Source organism: Chlorocebus sabaeus, chromosome 11 (genome assembly GCF_047675955.1).
Source record: "Chlorocebus sabaeus isolate Y175 chromosome 11, mChlSab1.0.hap1, whole genome shotgun sequence".
NCBI classification, from domain to species: domain Eukaryota; kingdom Metazoa; phylum Chordata; class Mammalia; order Primates; family Cercopithecidae; genus Chlorocebus; species Chlorocebus sabaeus.
Genome location: NC_132914.1, coordinates 62,047,067 through 62,060,871, shown reverse-complemented (window position 1 = coordinate 62,060,871; position 13,805 = coordinate 62,047,067). Strand labels below are relative to the sequence as shown.

The 13,805-nt window shown below is 46.2% G+C and overlaps 1 protein-coding gene across 1 annotated transcript in view; it reads right to left on the bottom strand.

The window, feature by feature from the left end:
* RASSF3 (Ras association domain family member 3) overlaps window positions 1-8,202 on the bottom strand; it is an 86,032-nt gene extending 77,830 nt beyond the window's left edge. The window contains exon 1 of the mRNA XM_008003900.3: window positions 7,925-8,202. Within this exon, the coding sequence (XP_008002091.1) occupies window positions 7,925-8,035 (111 nt within the window). The 5' untranslated portion in view covers window positions 8,036-8,202. The remainder of the gene's footprint in view (window positions 1-7,924) is intronic.
* Window positions 8,203-13,805: the final 5,603 nt, after the last annotated feature.

Sequence of the window (13,805 nt, the reverse complement as noted above, 5' to 3'; positions counted from 1 at the left end):
AGACTCATCTCAAAAAAAAAAACAAAAACATTAAGCAAACAAAAGTTATTTAACAACACTACTGATAACCAAACCAGAACTATCTGTTTAAACTATTAAGAAAAACCAGGGGCCGGGAGCGGTGGCTCAAGCCTGTAATCCCAGCACTTTGGGAGGCCAAGACGGGTGGATCACGAGGTCAGGAGATCGAGACCATCCTGGCTAACACGGTGAAACCCCATCTCCACTAAAAAATACAAAAAACTAGACAGGCGAGGTGGCGGGCGCCTGTAGTCCCAGCTACTCGGGAGGCTGAGGCAGGAGAATGGCGTGAACCCGGGAGGCGGAGCTTGCAGTGAGCCGAGATCCGGCCACTGCACTCCATCCTGGGCGACAGAGCGAGACTCCGTCTCAAAAAAAAAGAAAAAGAAAAAGAAAAAGAAAAACCAGGGATACTCAGGAGGCTGAGGCAGGAGGATCATGTGGGCCCAGGAGTTCGAGGCTATAGGGCACTATTACCATGCCTGTGAATAACAACTGCAGTTTAGCTTGGGCAACATAGAATGATCCCATCTCTTTAAAAACGAAAAAAGAAAAGTAAAAAAAAAAGAGCTGGAAAATAAACCAAATTTGGTTGATTTCTTTGGTTAATTTTGGTTAACATTTTGGTGAATTAACCAGTTCGGTTAACTCTGGTTGAAGTTACTTAAAAAAAACATTTTCTAACCTTGAAGATGATTATGTTTCTGTTGGAAGACAGTCATCAAAAAGGAAATGCGATTGTTTTACACAGGGATGTAAAACAGGAAGGGATACACTTCCACGTCAACATTCCCATCTAAATAGATGTATAGGGCCGGGCGCAGTAGCTCTTTCCTGTAATCCCAACACTTTGGGAGGCCAAGGCGGGTGGATCACAAGGTCAGGAGTTCAAGACCAGCCTGGCCAACATGGTGAAACCCCATCTCTACTAAAAATACAAAAAATTAGCTGCACGTGGTGGCGCGCGCCTGTAATCTCAGCTACTGGGGAGGCTGAGGCAGGGGAATCACTTGAACCCAGGAGGCAGAGGTTGCGGTCAGTAGAGATCGCACCATCGCACTCCAGCCTGAGCGGCAGAGCAAGACTCCGTCTCAATCAATCAATCAACCAATCAATGTATAGCTTTACCGCACTACAAAATAGGTGTGTTCCTGAAAAACTACATTTCAAAGTTTCCTCAAATACACTAAAGGAGCAAGCTCTTTAGGGAAAAATTAGAGAGATACTTTCATTTGCCTATTGGGTAAGCTTTTTAAAAACATTGCCAAAAGAGGCTAGGGACTGTGTATTGTTCACCGCCCTAACCCCGGAGCCTAGAACTGTATCTGGCACATAGAAGGCACTCAATACATTGTCAACTAAATAGATTAACAAATACATGATGAGTTTTCTTAAAACAAGGGGAAAGTATATAAAGTGAATTATGCCTAACCAGTAATCACAGATATCACCAACACCATACCATTTTAAATCACTACTACCACTAAGATACTGTGAAGGCTTATGGTCTAGTTTGGAAAGGGGGAGACACTGTGTACATTCGTGTATAAAGGAAAACTAACAGTACCAAATACTGGGACATCCATCCAAAATGAGCAGGCTTTCATTTGTTCAAGCACCTTAACTGCTAAGCATTTATTTTATGTAGTAGGTAAAAAATGCTAATCTCAGTCCTCATTAAACAAAATATAATGACAAATTGTAATTTTTGCTATGAAGGGAAAGAACAGAGGGCTTTAAGACTTTTTTGAGTAGACATGTTAAGGAGAATGGAGGGCGGCAACTCCTGGCCATGGTTCCAAGATGGGGATGGGGCCTGAAAGGAATTAAAGAGAAGGCTAATATGGTTAGAGTCCTAAAAGTTATTACATCACAGGGTGAACAATAAGCGGGGGCCTTGTAATAGAGGTAATGCCTGCTTGCCATGAGAATAAAAACTTCCTACAAGGCAAATGTGTGTAGCTCTTCAAAGAGAGGAAGATATAAAGAGGCTAAGTTAGCCAAGACTTGTCATATAGAAGAGAAGAAGCTCCTTTGCATGCATGTATCATATATCCTACTGTCTTTTCACCATCCCCTCTGAAGAGGGACTGCTAGCCAATGGCTTTTGGCCAAATTAGGAGTGAAATGCATGTTTCAAAGTGGGGCCTTTATTTAAAGACAGCTACTTCTGCTTGGAGACTTGGGGTGGAAAATGCAAGGGCTAATGCCCAGGGCTAAGAGCTGGTAATCAGGCCACACTAGAAAGCATTTGGTCAGCCTCAGTCTTTTTTTTCTCCCAGAAAAAGAATGTTAACAGTATGACAGGCACTGACTGCCAAAGGAAGTCTAAAAAGAAAAACCACATTATTGGATATTTTTAGCCTTTCTTTTCAAAAATGTTTTGTGTCACTGCTTTCCAAATAATTCCAAATCTTGTGAGTTAGCCAGAAGAAGAAATGGGATAAGGAGTATATTGCTCAAATATGAGGCTTTATAAGACTGGAAACTAATTTTCTTTTGAAATTCATTTAAAGGAATATGGCTTTGTGAATCTTGCTCACACAAACACAAAATTCCAATGGATTAATATCGTGTAAGAACAGAACACATCAGACATGCAGACAAGATGTGTAAATCACCTTGCGCTAGGCAAAATGTCTAGTGAAAATGTTTATGCCCCATAATACAGGAATTAAAAATTAGCATTTAAAAAGCTAGTATAGGACAGGAGCAGTGGCTCACGTCTGTAATCCTAGCACTTTGGGAGGCCGAGGTGGGTGGATCACCTGAGGTCGGGAGTTCAAGACCAGCTTGCCCAACATGGCAAAAGCCTGTCTCTACTAAAAATACAAAAAATTAGCTAGGCATTGTGATGGGCACCTGTAATCCCAGCTACTCGGGAGGCTGAGGCAGGAGAATCACTTGAACCCAGGAGGCACAGGGTGCAGAGAGCCGAGATTACACCACTGCACTCCAGCCTGGACGACAAGAGCAAAGCTCCATCTCAAAAAAAAACAACAACAAAAAAACGGCTAGTATAGTCAAAATACCTATAATGTCATAAACCACTATCCTTTTACCCCAGTGATCTAGCTCTGAAACTTCTAATGGAAACACTAATAAAAGAGTGCAGCTCATTACTATTGATTCTAGCAGTAAGACACAACCAAATAACTGAGGCACAAAAGTATTTGAATAAAAAAGAGAAAACCAAAAGGGTGAAGATGAGGCCTGCTATGTGGAGTCTCATAGGCTTACTTACTGAAAAATTCTTTAGCACAATGTTTTTTAAGTGTGGGTTGTTCAGAAGACAATTTCACGTTTCTCAAGACTTCTTGACTATCCTACTTCTAAAGCAAACTGTCTCATTTCCTTATTCCCATGAACTACCAAAGGCTCAGGAGAGGGAGCTTAGCTAAGAGGTAAGACACACTCCAACAGATTATAATCTTAGACCATTTCTACTCTTTGGAAATTTGAATGTGTCCTCTATTTACAGGCAGTTTGATTTTGGTAGGAAATCAAGAAGGCAAATAATAAATTACAGAACTGTCCACATTTTTGATTCTGCTGAAAACAATGATTAGGTGGATCCTTTGAAACACAAGGAATCCACAAATACAAATTATAAACACTGTCATGACAATATGTGCACGTCAGGGAGTTGAAATTTTAAGAAACGGCCAGGCACGGTGGCTCATGCCTGTAATCCCAGCACTTTGGGAGGCCAAGGAGGACAGATCACTTAAGGTCAGAAGTTCAAGACCAGCCTGGCCAACATGGCAAAACCCTGTCTCGACTAAAATACAAAAAAAAAAAAAAGCCAGGCCTGGCAGCAGATGCCTGTAATCCCAGCTACTCAGGAGGCTGAGGTATGAGAATCATCTGATCCTGGGAGGCAGAGGCTGCAGTGAGCCAAGATCCCGCCACTGCACTCCAGTCTGGGTGACATAGTGAGAATCTATCTCAAAAAAAAAAAAAAAAAAAAAAAAATTTTTAAGAAACTCTTAAATTTTAGGTGTCCTTATTTGCAAAGGGAATATGGGGCCATAAAATTATTTTTATAGCTAAAAAGCAACAAAATGGAGAGTGTAATTTGAGTCAGAAAACCTGAGTTCCAGCCTTCTTGCTATCTAGGTGTGGGCCTTACACAATCACTAAATAATACCTCCCCCTTTCATTAAGTTAATGTTTCATACAGTTTTGGGGAGAACCATAAGATAGAGTACATTTGAAAATGGTAAAGATCAGGGGCCAGGCGCAGTGGCTCACACCTGTAATCCCAGCACTTGGGGAGGCCGAGGTGGGTGGATCACCTGCGGTCAGGAGTTCAAGACCAGCCTGGCCAACACGGTGAGACCCCGTCTCTACTACAAAATTCAGCTGGGCATGGTGGCAGGCGCCTGTAATCCCAGCTACTTGGGAGGCTGAGGCAGGAGAATCGTTTGCACCTGGGAGGCAGAGGTTGCAGTAAGCCGAGACCGCGTCATTGCCCTCCAGCCTGGGCAACAAGAGCAAAACTCCGTCTCAAAAAATAAAAAAAATCCAGTTATTATCAAATCAGAAAAACATTCATTCATTCAGCTTGCATTCACTGAGCAACTACTGTATATCAGGTACTGATCCAGACCCTGGGGATAAAATAAACATGACATTCAAACTGCCACAAAAAGTTTTATGTTCATTCCCTTTATATCTTTTAGACAGTTTTGTTTTTGAGACAGGGTCTCGCTCTGTTGCCCAGGCTGGAGTGCAGTGATGCAATCACAGCTCACTGCAACCTCTGCCTCCCGGCCTTAAGCAATACTCCCACCTCAGTCTGCCAAGCAGCTGGGACTACAGGCGGGTGCCACCATGCCTGGCTAATTTTTGCCTTTTTTTGTAGAGACGGGGTTTTGCCATGTTGTCCAGGCTGTTCTCGAACTCCTGGGCTCAAGCAATCCTCCCATCTCAGCCTCCCAAAGTGCTGGGATTACAGGTATGAGCTATCACACCTGGCCTAGACAGGTTTTTAACCCTTTTCCATTTTGTTGTTGTTGTTGTTGTTGTTGTTAAGAATGGGGTTTAAAATAAGGGAAAAAAATGATAATATTTTCTTTATATCTATAAGGTTTTGTTACTGTTGGGGATAGAAAGAAATTAGGCTATGTTCCCTTGCCTGGCAAGAGAAGAAAGAAATTTCTAGTCCACCTGCTCCCTCACCCCTTTCTCCCCACTCTGCATTTACCACAAACATCTTGTTTTCTCTGCATATTTTCAAGAATTCTAGAAACCTAATTTTTCTCACTTTTCCACCAGGTGGTACAACATCCAAAAAAAATCACTGTATCTCTAATAGATCCTTCTAGCAACACTTCTCTTTCCATCTCTCTAGAGAAAGGATAAATTTCCCTACTATGCTGTATGTCAGAAGTGCTTATCTTATTCTTATAATCATCAGCATGAAAATGAAGAAAAAAGCTTATCTAACCTGAGAGAAAAGAAACGTTCTACATTAAGAGTGCTTTGCTTTAAATTTATGATGTTTTACTTCCCTAATTCACCAATCTTACCAGGAATTTTAAAACATTCGTATCACCTCTTTAAATAAACCACAACACCCACTAAAATTCAGTTTAGAACACTTCGCCTGGCAAATAACTCCTACAACTCAGCACCTTACATGTCTGATGTTAGAAGGGAAAAATATGCAGGCAATAAAACTTCAGATACACATATGAAGCTCTTCAAGCACGGAACTATGTTTTCCTGTCCTGATTTCCAACACATTATTTCAAAATACATATTAACGTTAGACTAATTCTAAATGCTAAATACTACTACCCTGAGTATATATGCTAGATGAATATTACATAAATTAATGCATACAACATAGAAACAATAAATGCGCCGGGGTGGTGGCTCACACCTGTAATCCCTGCACTTTGGGAGGCCAAGGCCAGCAGATTACCTGAGGCCAGGAGTTGGAGACCAGCCTGGCCAACATGGTGAAATCCCATCTCTACTAAAAATACAAAAATTAGCCAGATGTGGTGGTGCATGCCTGTAATCTCAGCTACTTGGGAGGCTGAGGCAAGGAAATCGCTTGCACCAGGGAAGCAGAGGTTGCAGTGAGCTGAGATCACACGACTGCACTCCAGCCTGGGTAACACAGTGAGACTCCACCTCAAAAAAAAAAAAAAAAAAAAAAAAATGCTAAGTGCATATAAACCTGGAAAAGAAATCTGATGTCTTTACTCTTTAAAGCACTAAAGGACTGTCATACAATTCCAATCTGAATACTTTGGCCCTTGTGGCATCTCACCCCTGGAGAATCCAAGAACCAGCTAGTTTTCAGATTAGCAGACACCTCTGGAATAAACTTCAAACTAGTATGAGTTCCTTTTCATGTCAAGTGATGAAAGCAACATAAACGAAAGGAGAAAATGCAAAATGGACAAGGGGAAGAGAGAGCCAAGAAAGAGAAAAGCAAAATGGAAAAAGCATAAGCAAATGCAATTTTTCTATAACCCAGGGAGGATAGGCGTAGGGAGGGGAGGGCATTTCCAACTTCCAAACTTCACAGCAAAATCTCATGCTTTTAGAACACACTCTGCGGAAAAGAGATCCCACTCAAAGTGACTCGTAAATAGTGGGGCCTGAAGTCTTAGAAACAATACAAGACGGACAACTATGGCACTGGGACTTGACTGGAGATTAACTGCGGTTACTGAATAAGGGCACTTGACTTCAGCTTACCCTTCACCGTCTCCTCTCCTCCTCCTGGTTTGAGACTTAAGAGCCTGAAAAGACTAGAACTTCCGAATTTTAGAAAGAATTTTACTTCAGAAAGTGGCTAAACTTAAGAGGTCTGGCAAGACCACCCTGACAGATTGCACCCTCCCACACCCACCAGAAAAAATTATCATCCGGCCCCTGAACGATTCTTCTTGCTTCTAGTCTCTAGGTCTCAGTCTGGTATTAATAGAAATGTCTGGCAAACGCCTATTTTCTAAAAGCAACAAATTTGTTCCATTACGATCTTCTGTAATCTGATGTGAGCGGGTTGGTCCGGCTCCCTGGTGCGGCTCCCAGTGCCAGGAGGCCGCGGGTTCTAGCACCGGGGTCCTCAGTCCAGCCGACGTGCCCCGTTTCGGGAAGGCCTCCCTAAGAAACACGGCTACGGCTGGAGAAACTGGCACAAGTTCCCTTCCCATCTTTTCCCAAGTCGTGCTTCCCACGGCGTGCTGCGTCCAAAAAAGGAAGAAACCGGCCAAAAGGTTAGCTGTCGCTGGCTAGTATTTAGCATCGGAGCTTGTTTGCAAAACATCTGGGCACCAAAAAACCTAGCGTTACAGGAAACGCACAACCCTGAGTCCCGCAACCGAGATTTAGTTAGCGCCTACGGTGGCGAGGCCCGCGGTGCCCCTGGACCCCCACCCCACCGCGGCGCCCGGGCCAGGAAGAGGGGAGGCCAGGTCACCTGGCCACCCCTAGCTATTACACGTTGACCCCAAGCCACTCCGGGGGCCACAGATGAGTGAGCAGACTAACAGGAAGGACAGGCGCGCGAACCCGACCGTCTACCCAGCGGGGACGCTAAGGGGAAACATGGGGGAGAGGCCCGGGGACGCTTGCTGGCTCCGGGACTGCTCCCCGCAGGCGGCGGCCCGAGATGGAGCTGCAGAGGCCATCTGGCGCGGAAGGCAAAAGCCGGCCCTCAGCCTCCCCGCCCTTCCTCCGCCTTCTCTCGCCCACATGCACAAGCTCCAGGCACGTTCCCGGGACCCGAAAAGGCAGAAGCCACTTCTTGGCCCGTTCCTCCTTCCCGGCGAGCATCCCCCGAGCGCCCCGCAGAGACACGTGGAGTCAGGGGGTGCGGGCTGGCGGGTTCCCTGGAGCTCCGGGACGCAGACTGCAGCGCCCGCCGCTCGCCACTCACTTGCTGGCCGGAGCGGGGCTTGCCCTGAGGCGCTCTCCTGAAGAAGGAGGTCCTGGCGGTGAAGAAGAAGTCCTCGGCGTCCTCCTCCAGGCTGCTGTAGCCGCTGCTCATGCTGCCGGTCCCGTAGCGCCCGGGCGGCCTCCCCGGGGCGCAGGCGGCCAGGGAGGGGGTGCGGCGCCCGCCAGCCCCGCGAGGTTCCCGGCGCGCGGCCCCGGGCCGTCCTGCTGCAGCTGCGGCCGCCGCTCAATCAGGCGTCCCGGCCCCTCCCGTCGCCTCCCCGCCCGGCTCCAGGCGCGGCTCGGCCCCGGTGCGCCCTGGACCCCGCCTCCCTGGGCTCCGCCCCGGACGGGCGACCGGCCGAGCCCCACCCCGCGCGGGCCCGACCCTCCTCGCCCGCCCGCAGGTGGGGGGAGCCCGGCCCGGCCCGCCCCTTCCAGGAGTGCGGGTTTCTCCCGGCAGCGTCGCGGAACCCGGAAAGCCGGGCGCTAGGGCTGCATCTGGTGGAGCTGTGCTCGGGTCGCTTCCTCAACCTCCCGGAAACTGCAAATTCCTCTGCGAGCCGTCCGCCCGCCCCCAGCCTCGCTGGCTCGAGTTTCGGAGAGGGCGGGGGAAGAGCGGGGAACTTTCTCTGCTGTCCACACCCTGCTAGTCCCCTTCCCAGGGTCCTGTGGGGATGGGTGGGGGTGGGTGGGGGTTGCCCGGCCCTGTGGGAAGGCCCCCCACGTCCCACGGCTTCCTGCAGCCGTCCTGAACCCCAGCAGCTCGCCCCGCCTGGAGGATTTCAAGTTGGCAGAGATGGGTGCGGAGGTCAACAACTGGGTTGAGTTTATTCGAATGAAAACATCCTTTCTGGTCATTCATTTGAGCTTCGGTCTTATCCTTTTCCCCTTCTTTCTAGCGAGGGCTCACTTCCAAATAAGATCGTTATCTTAGGCGCACTCAGTGCAACTGAAGGGTGAACTAGTTCTATAGTTACAGAACAATCGAGTGCTTATTAATTAAATGTGCTTCGTAAATGTCCCCGCCACAATCAGCCTTCCACGGTCACCCACAGGCATGGTTTAAGTGGTGGGGATAAGGAGATCAGGGAATTCTATTCATCCACGTACAAAAAAAAAGTTTTCATGTTTTCTAAAATTCTTCCAGTCAGCTAATCCTCTTTTAAAGCCACCTGTGGGTAACAGTCTTTTACACCTTGGTGTTACTGCACTGATTTAAATCATACTAATTTCTTTCTTTTTTTCTTTCTTTCTTTCTTTCTTTCTTTCTTTCTTTTTTGAGACGGAGTCTCGCTCTGTCGCCCAGGCTGGAGTGCAGTGGCTGGATCTCAGCTCACTGCAAGCTCCGCCTCCCGGGTTCACGCCATTCATTCTCCTGCCTCAGCCTCCCCAGTAGCTGGGACTATAGGCGCCCGCCACCTCGCCCGGCTAGTTTTTTGTATTTCTTAGTAGAGACGGGGTTTCACCGTGTTAGCCAGGATGGTCTCGATCTCCTGACCTCGTGATCCACCCGTCTCGGCCTCCCAAAGTGCTGGGATTACAGGCTTGAGCCACCGCGCCCGGCCCCAAATCATACTAATTTCAAGATCTTGACTGAAAGGTTCTTTTGAAGCTGCAAGCCCTGCTATGGTTAGCGAGCTTAAGAGGAGGTTTCATTAGGAGGGGAAGAGAGACGTTAGAAAAGAGAAAATGTCCAGCATAGCCAAACTAGCCAAACTCTCTTACATTATCTCCTTCAATCCTCCGAGCAACTCTGTAAGGTATGTAGTACTATTTTATGCCGGTTTTACACCTAGAGCAGCAGCTGAGGCTTAAAGAGAGGAAAGTGGCTGTAGGTGGCAGTACTCGGACCGTTCTGCTCTGCGTTCTGCTGATCTGAACGTGGTCACAACCCCTACTGGGTTCTCTGCTTGGTCTCGGTCAGCCGGTCAGCCGTGCTCTTTTGTGGACTACAGGAGGAAGAGTTGGACCCGAAATGACGGGAAGGAGAGAAGAATTGGCTCATGAGTCATCCTACTGTCCCCAGGCTGAAAGAAGGCTTGCAAATCTGCTCCACCTTCAGGGCTTACACATCCATCTTGTAAAATAGTATATTACCCTACGTGGTTCACAACAACTCCAGAAGAAGGGCCTTTGAGTTACAGCCCATTTTAAAGGTCCTACAACATTAAAGTCTTCTTAGCGACACAGCCACTGAATGATAGGAAGCCAGGAATTCTAACTCCATGTAAGTTTCACCCAGTTTAAGCTGATCCCTGTGTGTGCCATGCACATAATCTAATGTAGGAGAATAGGGCTTTATGACAAATTTTTCTTTTTTGGTTTCTCTTATTTCATTATTCAGATATAATATTAGCGCAGCTCTTATTAAATATACCAATGTAAGAATAATGTGTAGGTTAAGGACTTAAATTACTCATTTTATTGTGGGTAGAAAGGGGAAAATAATTTTACCCAAAACAAGTTGAAGTTTATCAATACTTTGAGGAAAAATGCATTAAAATGCTTCATTGGGCGGGGGCTGTGACTCACGCCTGTAGGAGGCCGAGGCGGGTGGATCACCTGAGGTCAGCAGCTGGAAACCAGCCTGGCCAACGTGGTGAAACCCCGCCTCTACTAAAACTACAAAAATTAGTTGGGCGTGGTAGCACGCGCCTGTAATCCCACCTACTCGGGAGGCTGAGGCTGGAGAATCGCTTGAACCGGGAGGGGCGTAGGTTGCAATGAGCCGAGATGGCGTCATTGCACTCCAGCCTGGGCGACAAGAGCAAAACTTCATCTCAATAAATAAATAAATAAATAGCTTTATGATGCACCACACCACAAAAATGATTTTTTTCATTGTATTATTTTTAAGTTCCAAAGGACTGGATTAATTTATATATCTGTCAGCATACCATCAGAATCAGTTATAATAAAAAGACATGATTGAGTGGGGTACAGGGGGAAGCTGAGGATAAGGATCACTTGAACTCAGGAGTTCCTGTCCAGCCTGACCAACATAGTGAGACCTGTTCTCTAAAAAAAATGATTTTTTAATAAAGGCATGATTAGGCCAGGCACGGTGGTTTACACCTGTAATCCCAGCAATTTGGAAGGCCGAGGTGGGAGGATTGCTTGAAGCCAGGAGTTCAAGACCAACCTGGGCAACAAAATGAGACCCTGTCTCTACAAAAACAAAAACAAAAAACAAAAAACAATTAGACAATGTGGTGTCACATGCCAGTGGTCCCAGCTACTCAGGAGGCTAGGTGGGAGGATCACTTGAGCCCAGAAGTTTGAGGCTGTAATGAACTATGATCTTATCACTGCACTCTAGCCTGGGTACTAGAGTAAGAGTCTGTCTCTTAAAAAAATAAATAAATAAAATAATTTAAAAAGCGATGATCAAATAATGAAATGGAAGCACTGCTTTTAAGCAACAAAAAACAAACAAACAAACATAAATAAAGGAAAGGGCCAAGTGAGGTGGCTCACAACTGTAACCCCAGCATTTTGGGAGGCCGAGGCCGGCGGATCACTTGAGGTCAGGAGTTCAAGACCAGCCTGACCAACATGGTAAAACCCCATCTCTACTAAAAATATAAAAAAATTAGCCGTGCATGGTGGCACATGTCTGTAGTCCCAGCTATTCGGGAGGCTGAGGTAGGAGAGTCACTTGAACCCTGGAGGCAGAGGTTGCAGTGAGCCGAGATCATGCCACTGCACTCCATCCTAGGTGACAGAGGGAGACTCTGCCTCAAAAAAAAAACACAATAAATAAATAAATAAAGGAAGGAAGGAACAAAGAATTGTGATTTTGTTTCCTAAAAGCAGCGTAATGATATTTGTATATTTTTCTGGTAACCTTTTTTTTTTTTTTTTTGAGACAGGGTCTCACTTCGTTGCTGGAGTACAGTGGTGCCATGTTGGCTCACTGCAGCCTGGACCTCCCAAGCTCAAGCAGTTCTCCCACCTCGGCCTCCCCAGTAGCTGGGACTACAGGCATATGCCACCAGGCCTGGCTAATTTTTATATACATATATATGTTTTTTTTGTAGAGACAAGATCTCACTATGTTGCCCAGGCTGGTCTTGATGAACTCCTGGGCTCAAGTGATCCTCTCACCTTGGCCTCCAAAAGGGCTGGGATTACAGGTGTGAGCCACCGTGCCTAGCTTGGTAGCATTTTAAATTAAAATACTGTGAATTTAAAATTTAGTTCATGAAAATTGTATCTGTAAAAATTCAAAATGTCATGTTAAACAACCAGACATTTTTAACATTTCAAATTCAGGGAAGGGGGTAGAATAAATAAAATTAAATGTATGCAACGAAGTTCAAGTTTCGTTTTGTTTTTTTGAGATGCAGTCTCACTCTGTCGCCCAGGCTGGAGTGCAGTGCTATGATCTCAGCTCACTGCAACCTCTGCCTCCTGGGTTCAAGCGATTCTCCCACCTCAGCCTCCTGAGTAGCTAGGATTACAGGCGCGCACCGCCACACCCAGCCAAGTTTTGTATTTTTGGTAGAGACAGGGTTTCACCATGTTGGCCAGGCTGGTCTCAAACTCCTGACCTCAGGTAATCCGCCTGCCTTGGCTTCCTAAAGTGCTGGGATTATAGGTGTGAGCCACCATGCACAGCCCAAGTTCAGTTTTGAAAGGACTTATCATCAAACACACAATTGAATTTGTATGTAGACTGTATCATCATTACTATTTCAGTGATATAAGATCCTAATGATTACATTTATAGCCTAATACGCTTTTGTTTCTACGTTAAATGAGGAATCGATTTAAAACTTTATTTGGGCAGGGCGCAGTGGCTCACGCCTGTAATCCCAGCACTTTGGGAGGCCGAGGCAGGCGGATCACGAGGTCAGGAGATCGAGACCATCCCGGCTAACACAGTGAAACCCCGTCTCTACTAAAAATACAAAAAAAAACCAGAAAAAATTAGCCGGGCATGGTAGCAGGTGCCTGTAGTCCCAGCTACTCCAGAGGCTGAGGCAGGAGAATGGCATGAACCTGGGAGGCAGAGCTTGCAGTGAGCCGAGATCACACCACTGCACTCCAGCCTGGGCAACAGAGCAAGACTCCATGTCAAAGTTCGTGTCCTTTGTAGGGACATAGATGCAGCTGGAAACCATCATTCTCAGCAAACTATCGCAAGAACAGAAAACCAAATACCTCATGTTCTCACTCATAGGTGAGAACTGAACATTGAGATCACTTGGACACAGGAAGGGGAACATCACACACCGGGTCCTATTGTGGGGGGTGGGGGAAGGGATAGCATTAGGAGATATACCTAATGTAAATGACGAGTTAATGGGTGCAGCACACCAACATGGCACATGTATACATATGTAACAAACCTGCACGTTGTGCACATGTACCCTAGAACTTAAACTATAATTAAAAAAAAAAAAGATGTGAAGTATTATAAACACACAAATGTTTTATAATTTTAATAATCCTGTATATCAAATCATTTCCCTTAATATAAAAGGGGAGACTTGGCCGGGCGCGGTGGCTCAAGCCTGTAATCCCAGCACTTTGGGAGGCCGAGGCGGGTGGATCACGAGGTCAGGAGATCGAGACCATCCTGGCTAACACGGTGAAACCCCGTCTCTACTAAAAATACAAAAATCTAGCCGGGCGAGGTGGCGGGCACCTGTAGTCCCAGCTACTTGGGAGGCTGAGGCAGGAGAATGGCGCAAACCCGGGAGGCGGAGCTTGTAGTGAGCTGAGATCCGGCCACTGCACTCCAGCCTGGGCGACAGAGCGAGACTCCGTCTCAAAAAAAAAAAAAAAGGGGAGACTTTAGTTACAGTTTTAACCTTTCTTGCTCAACAGATAAATCATCATGAAAATAACAATTCTATATAAATGTGATTATCAAT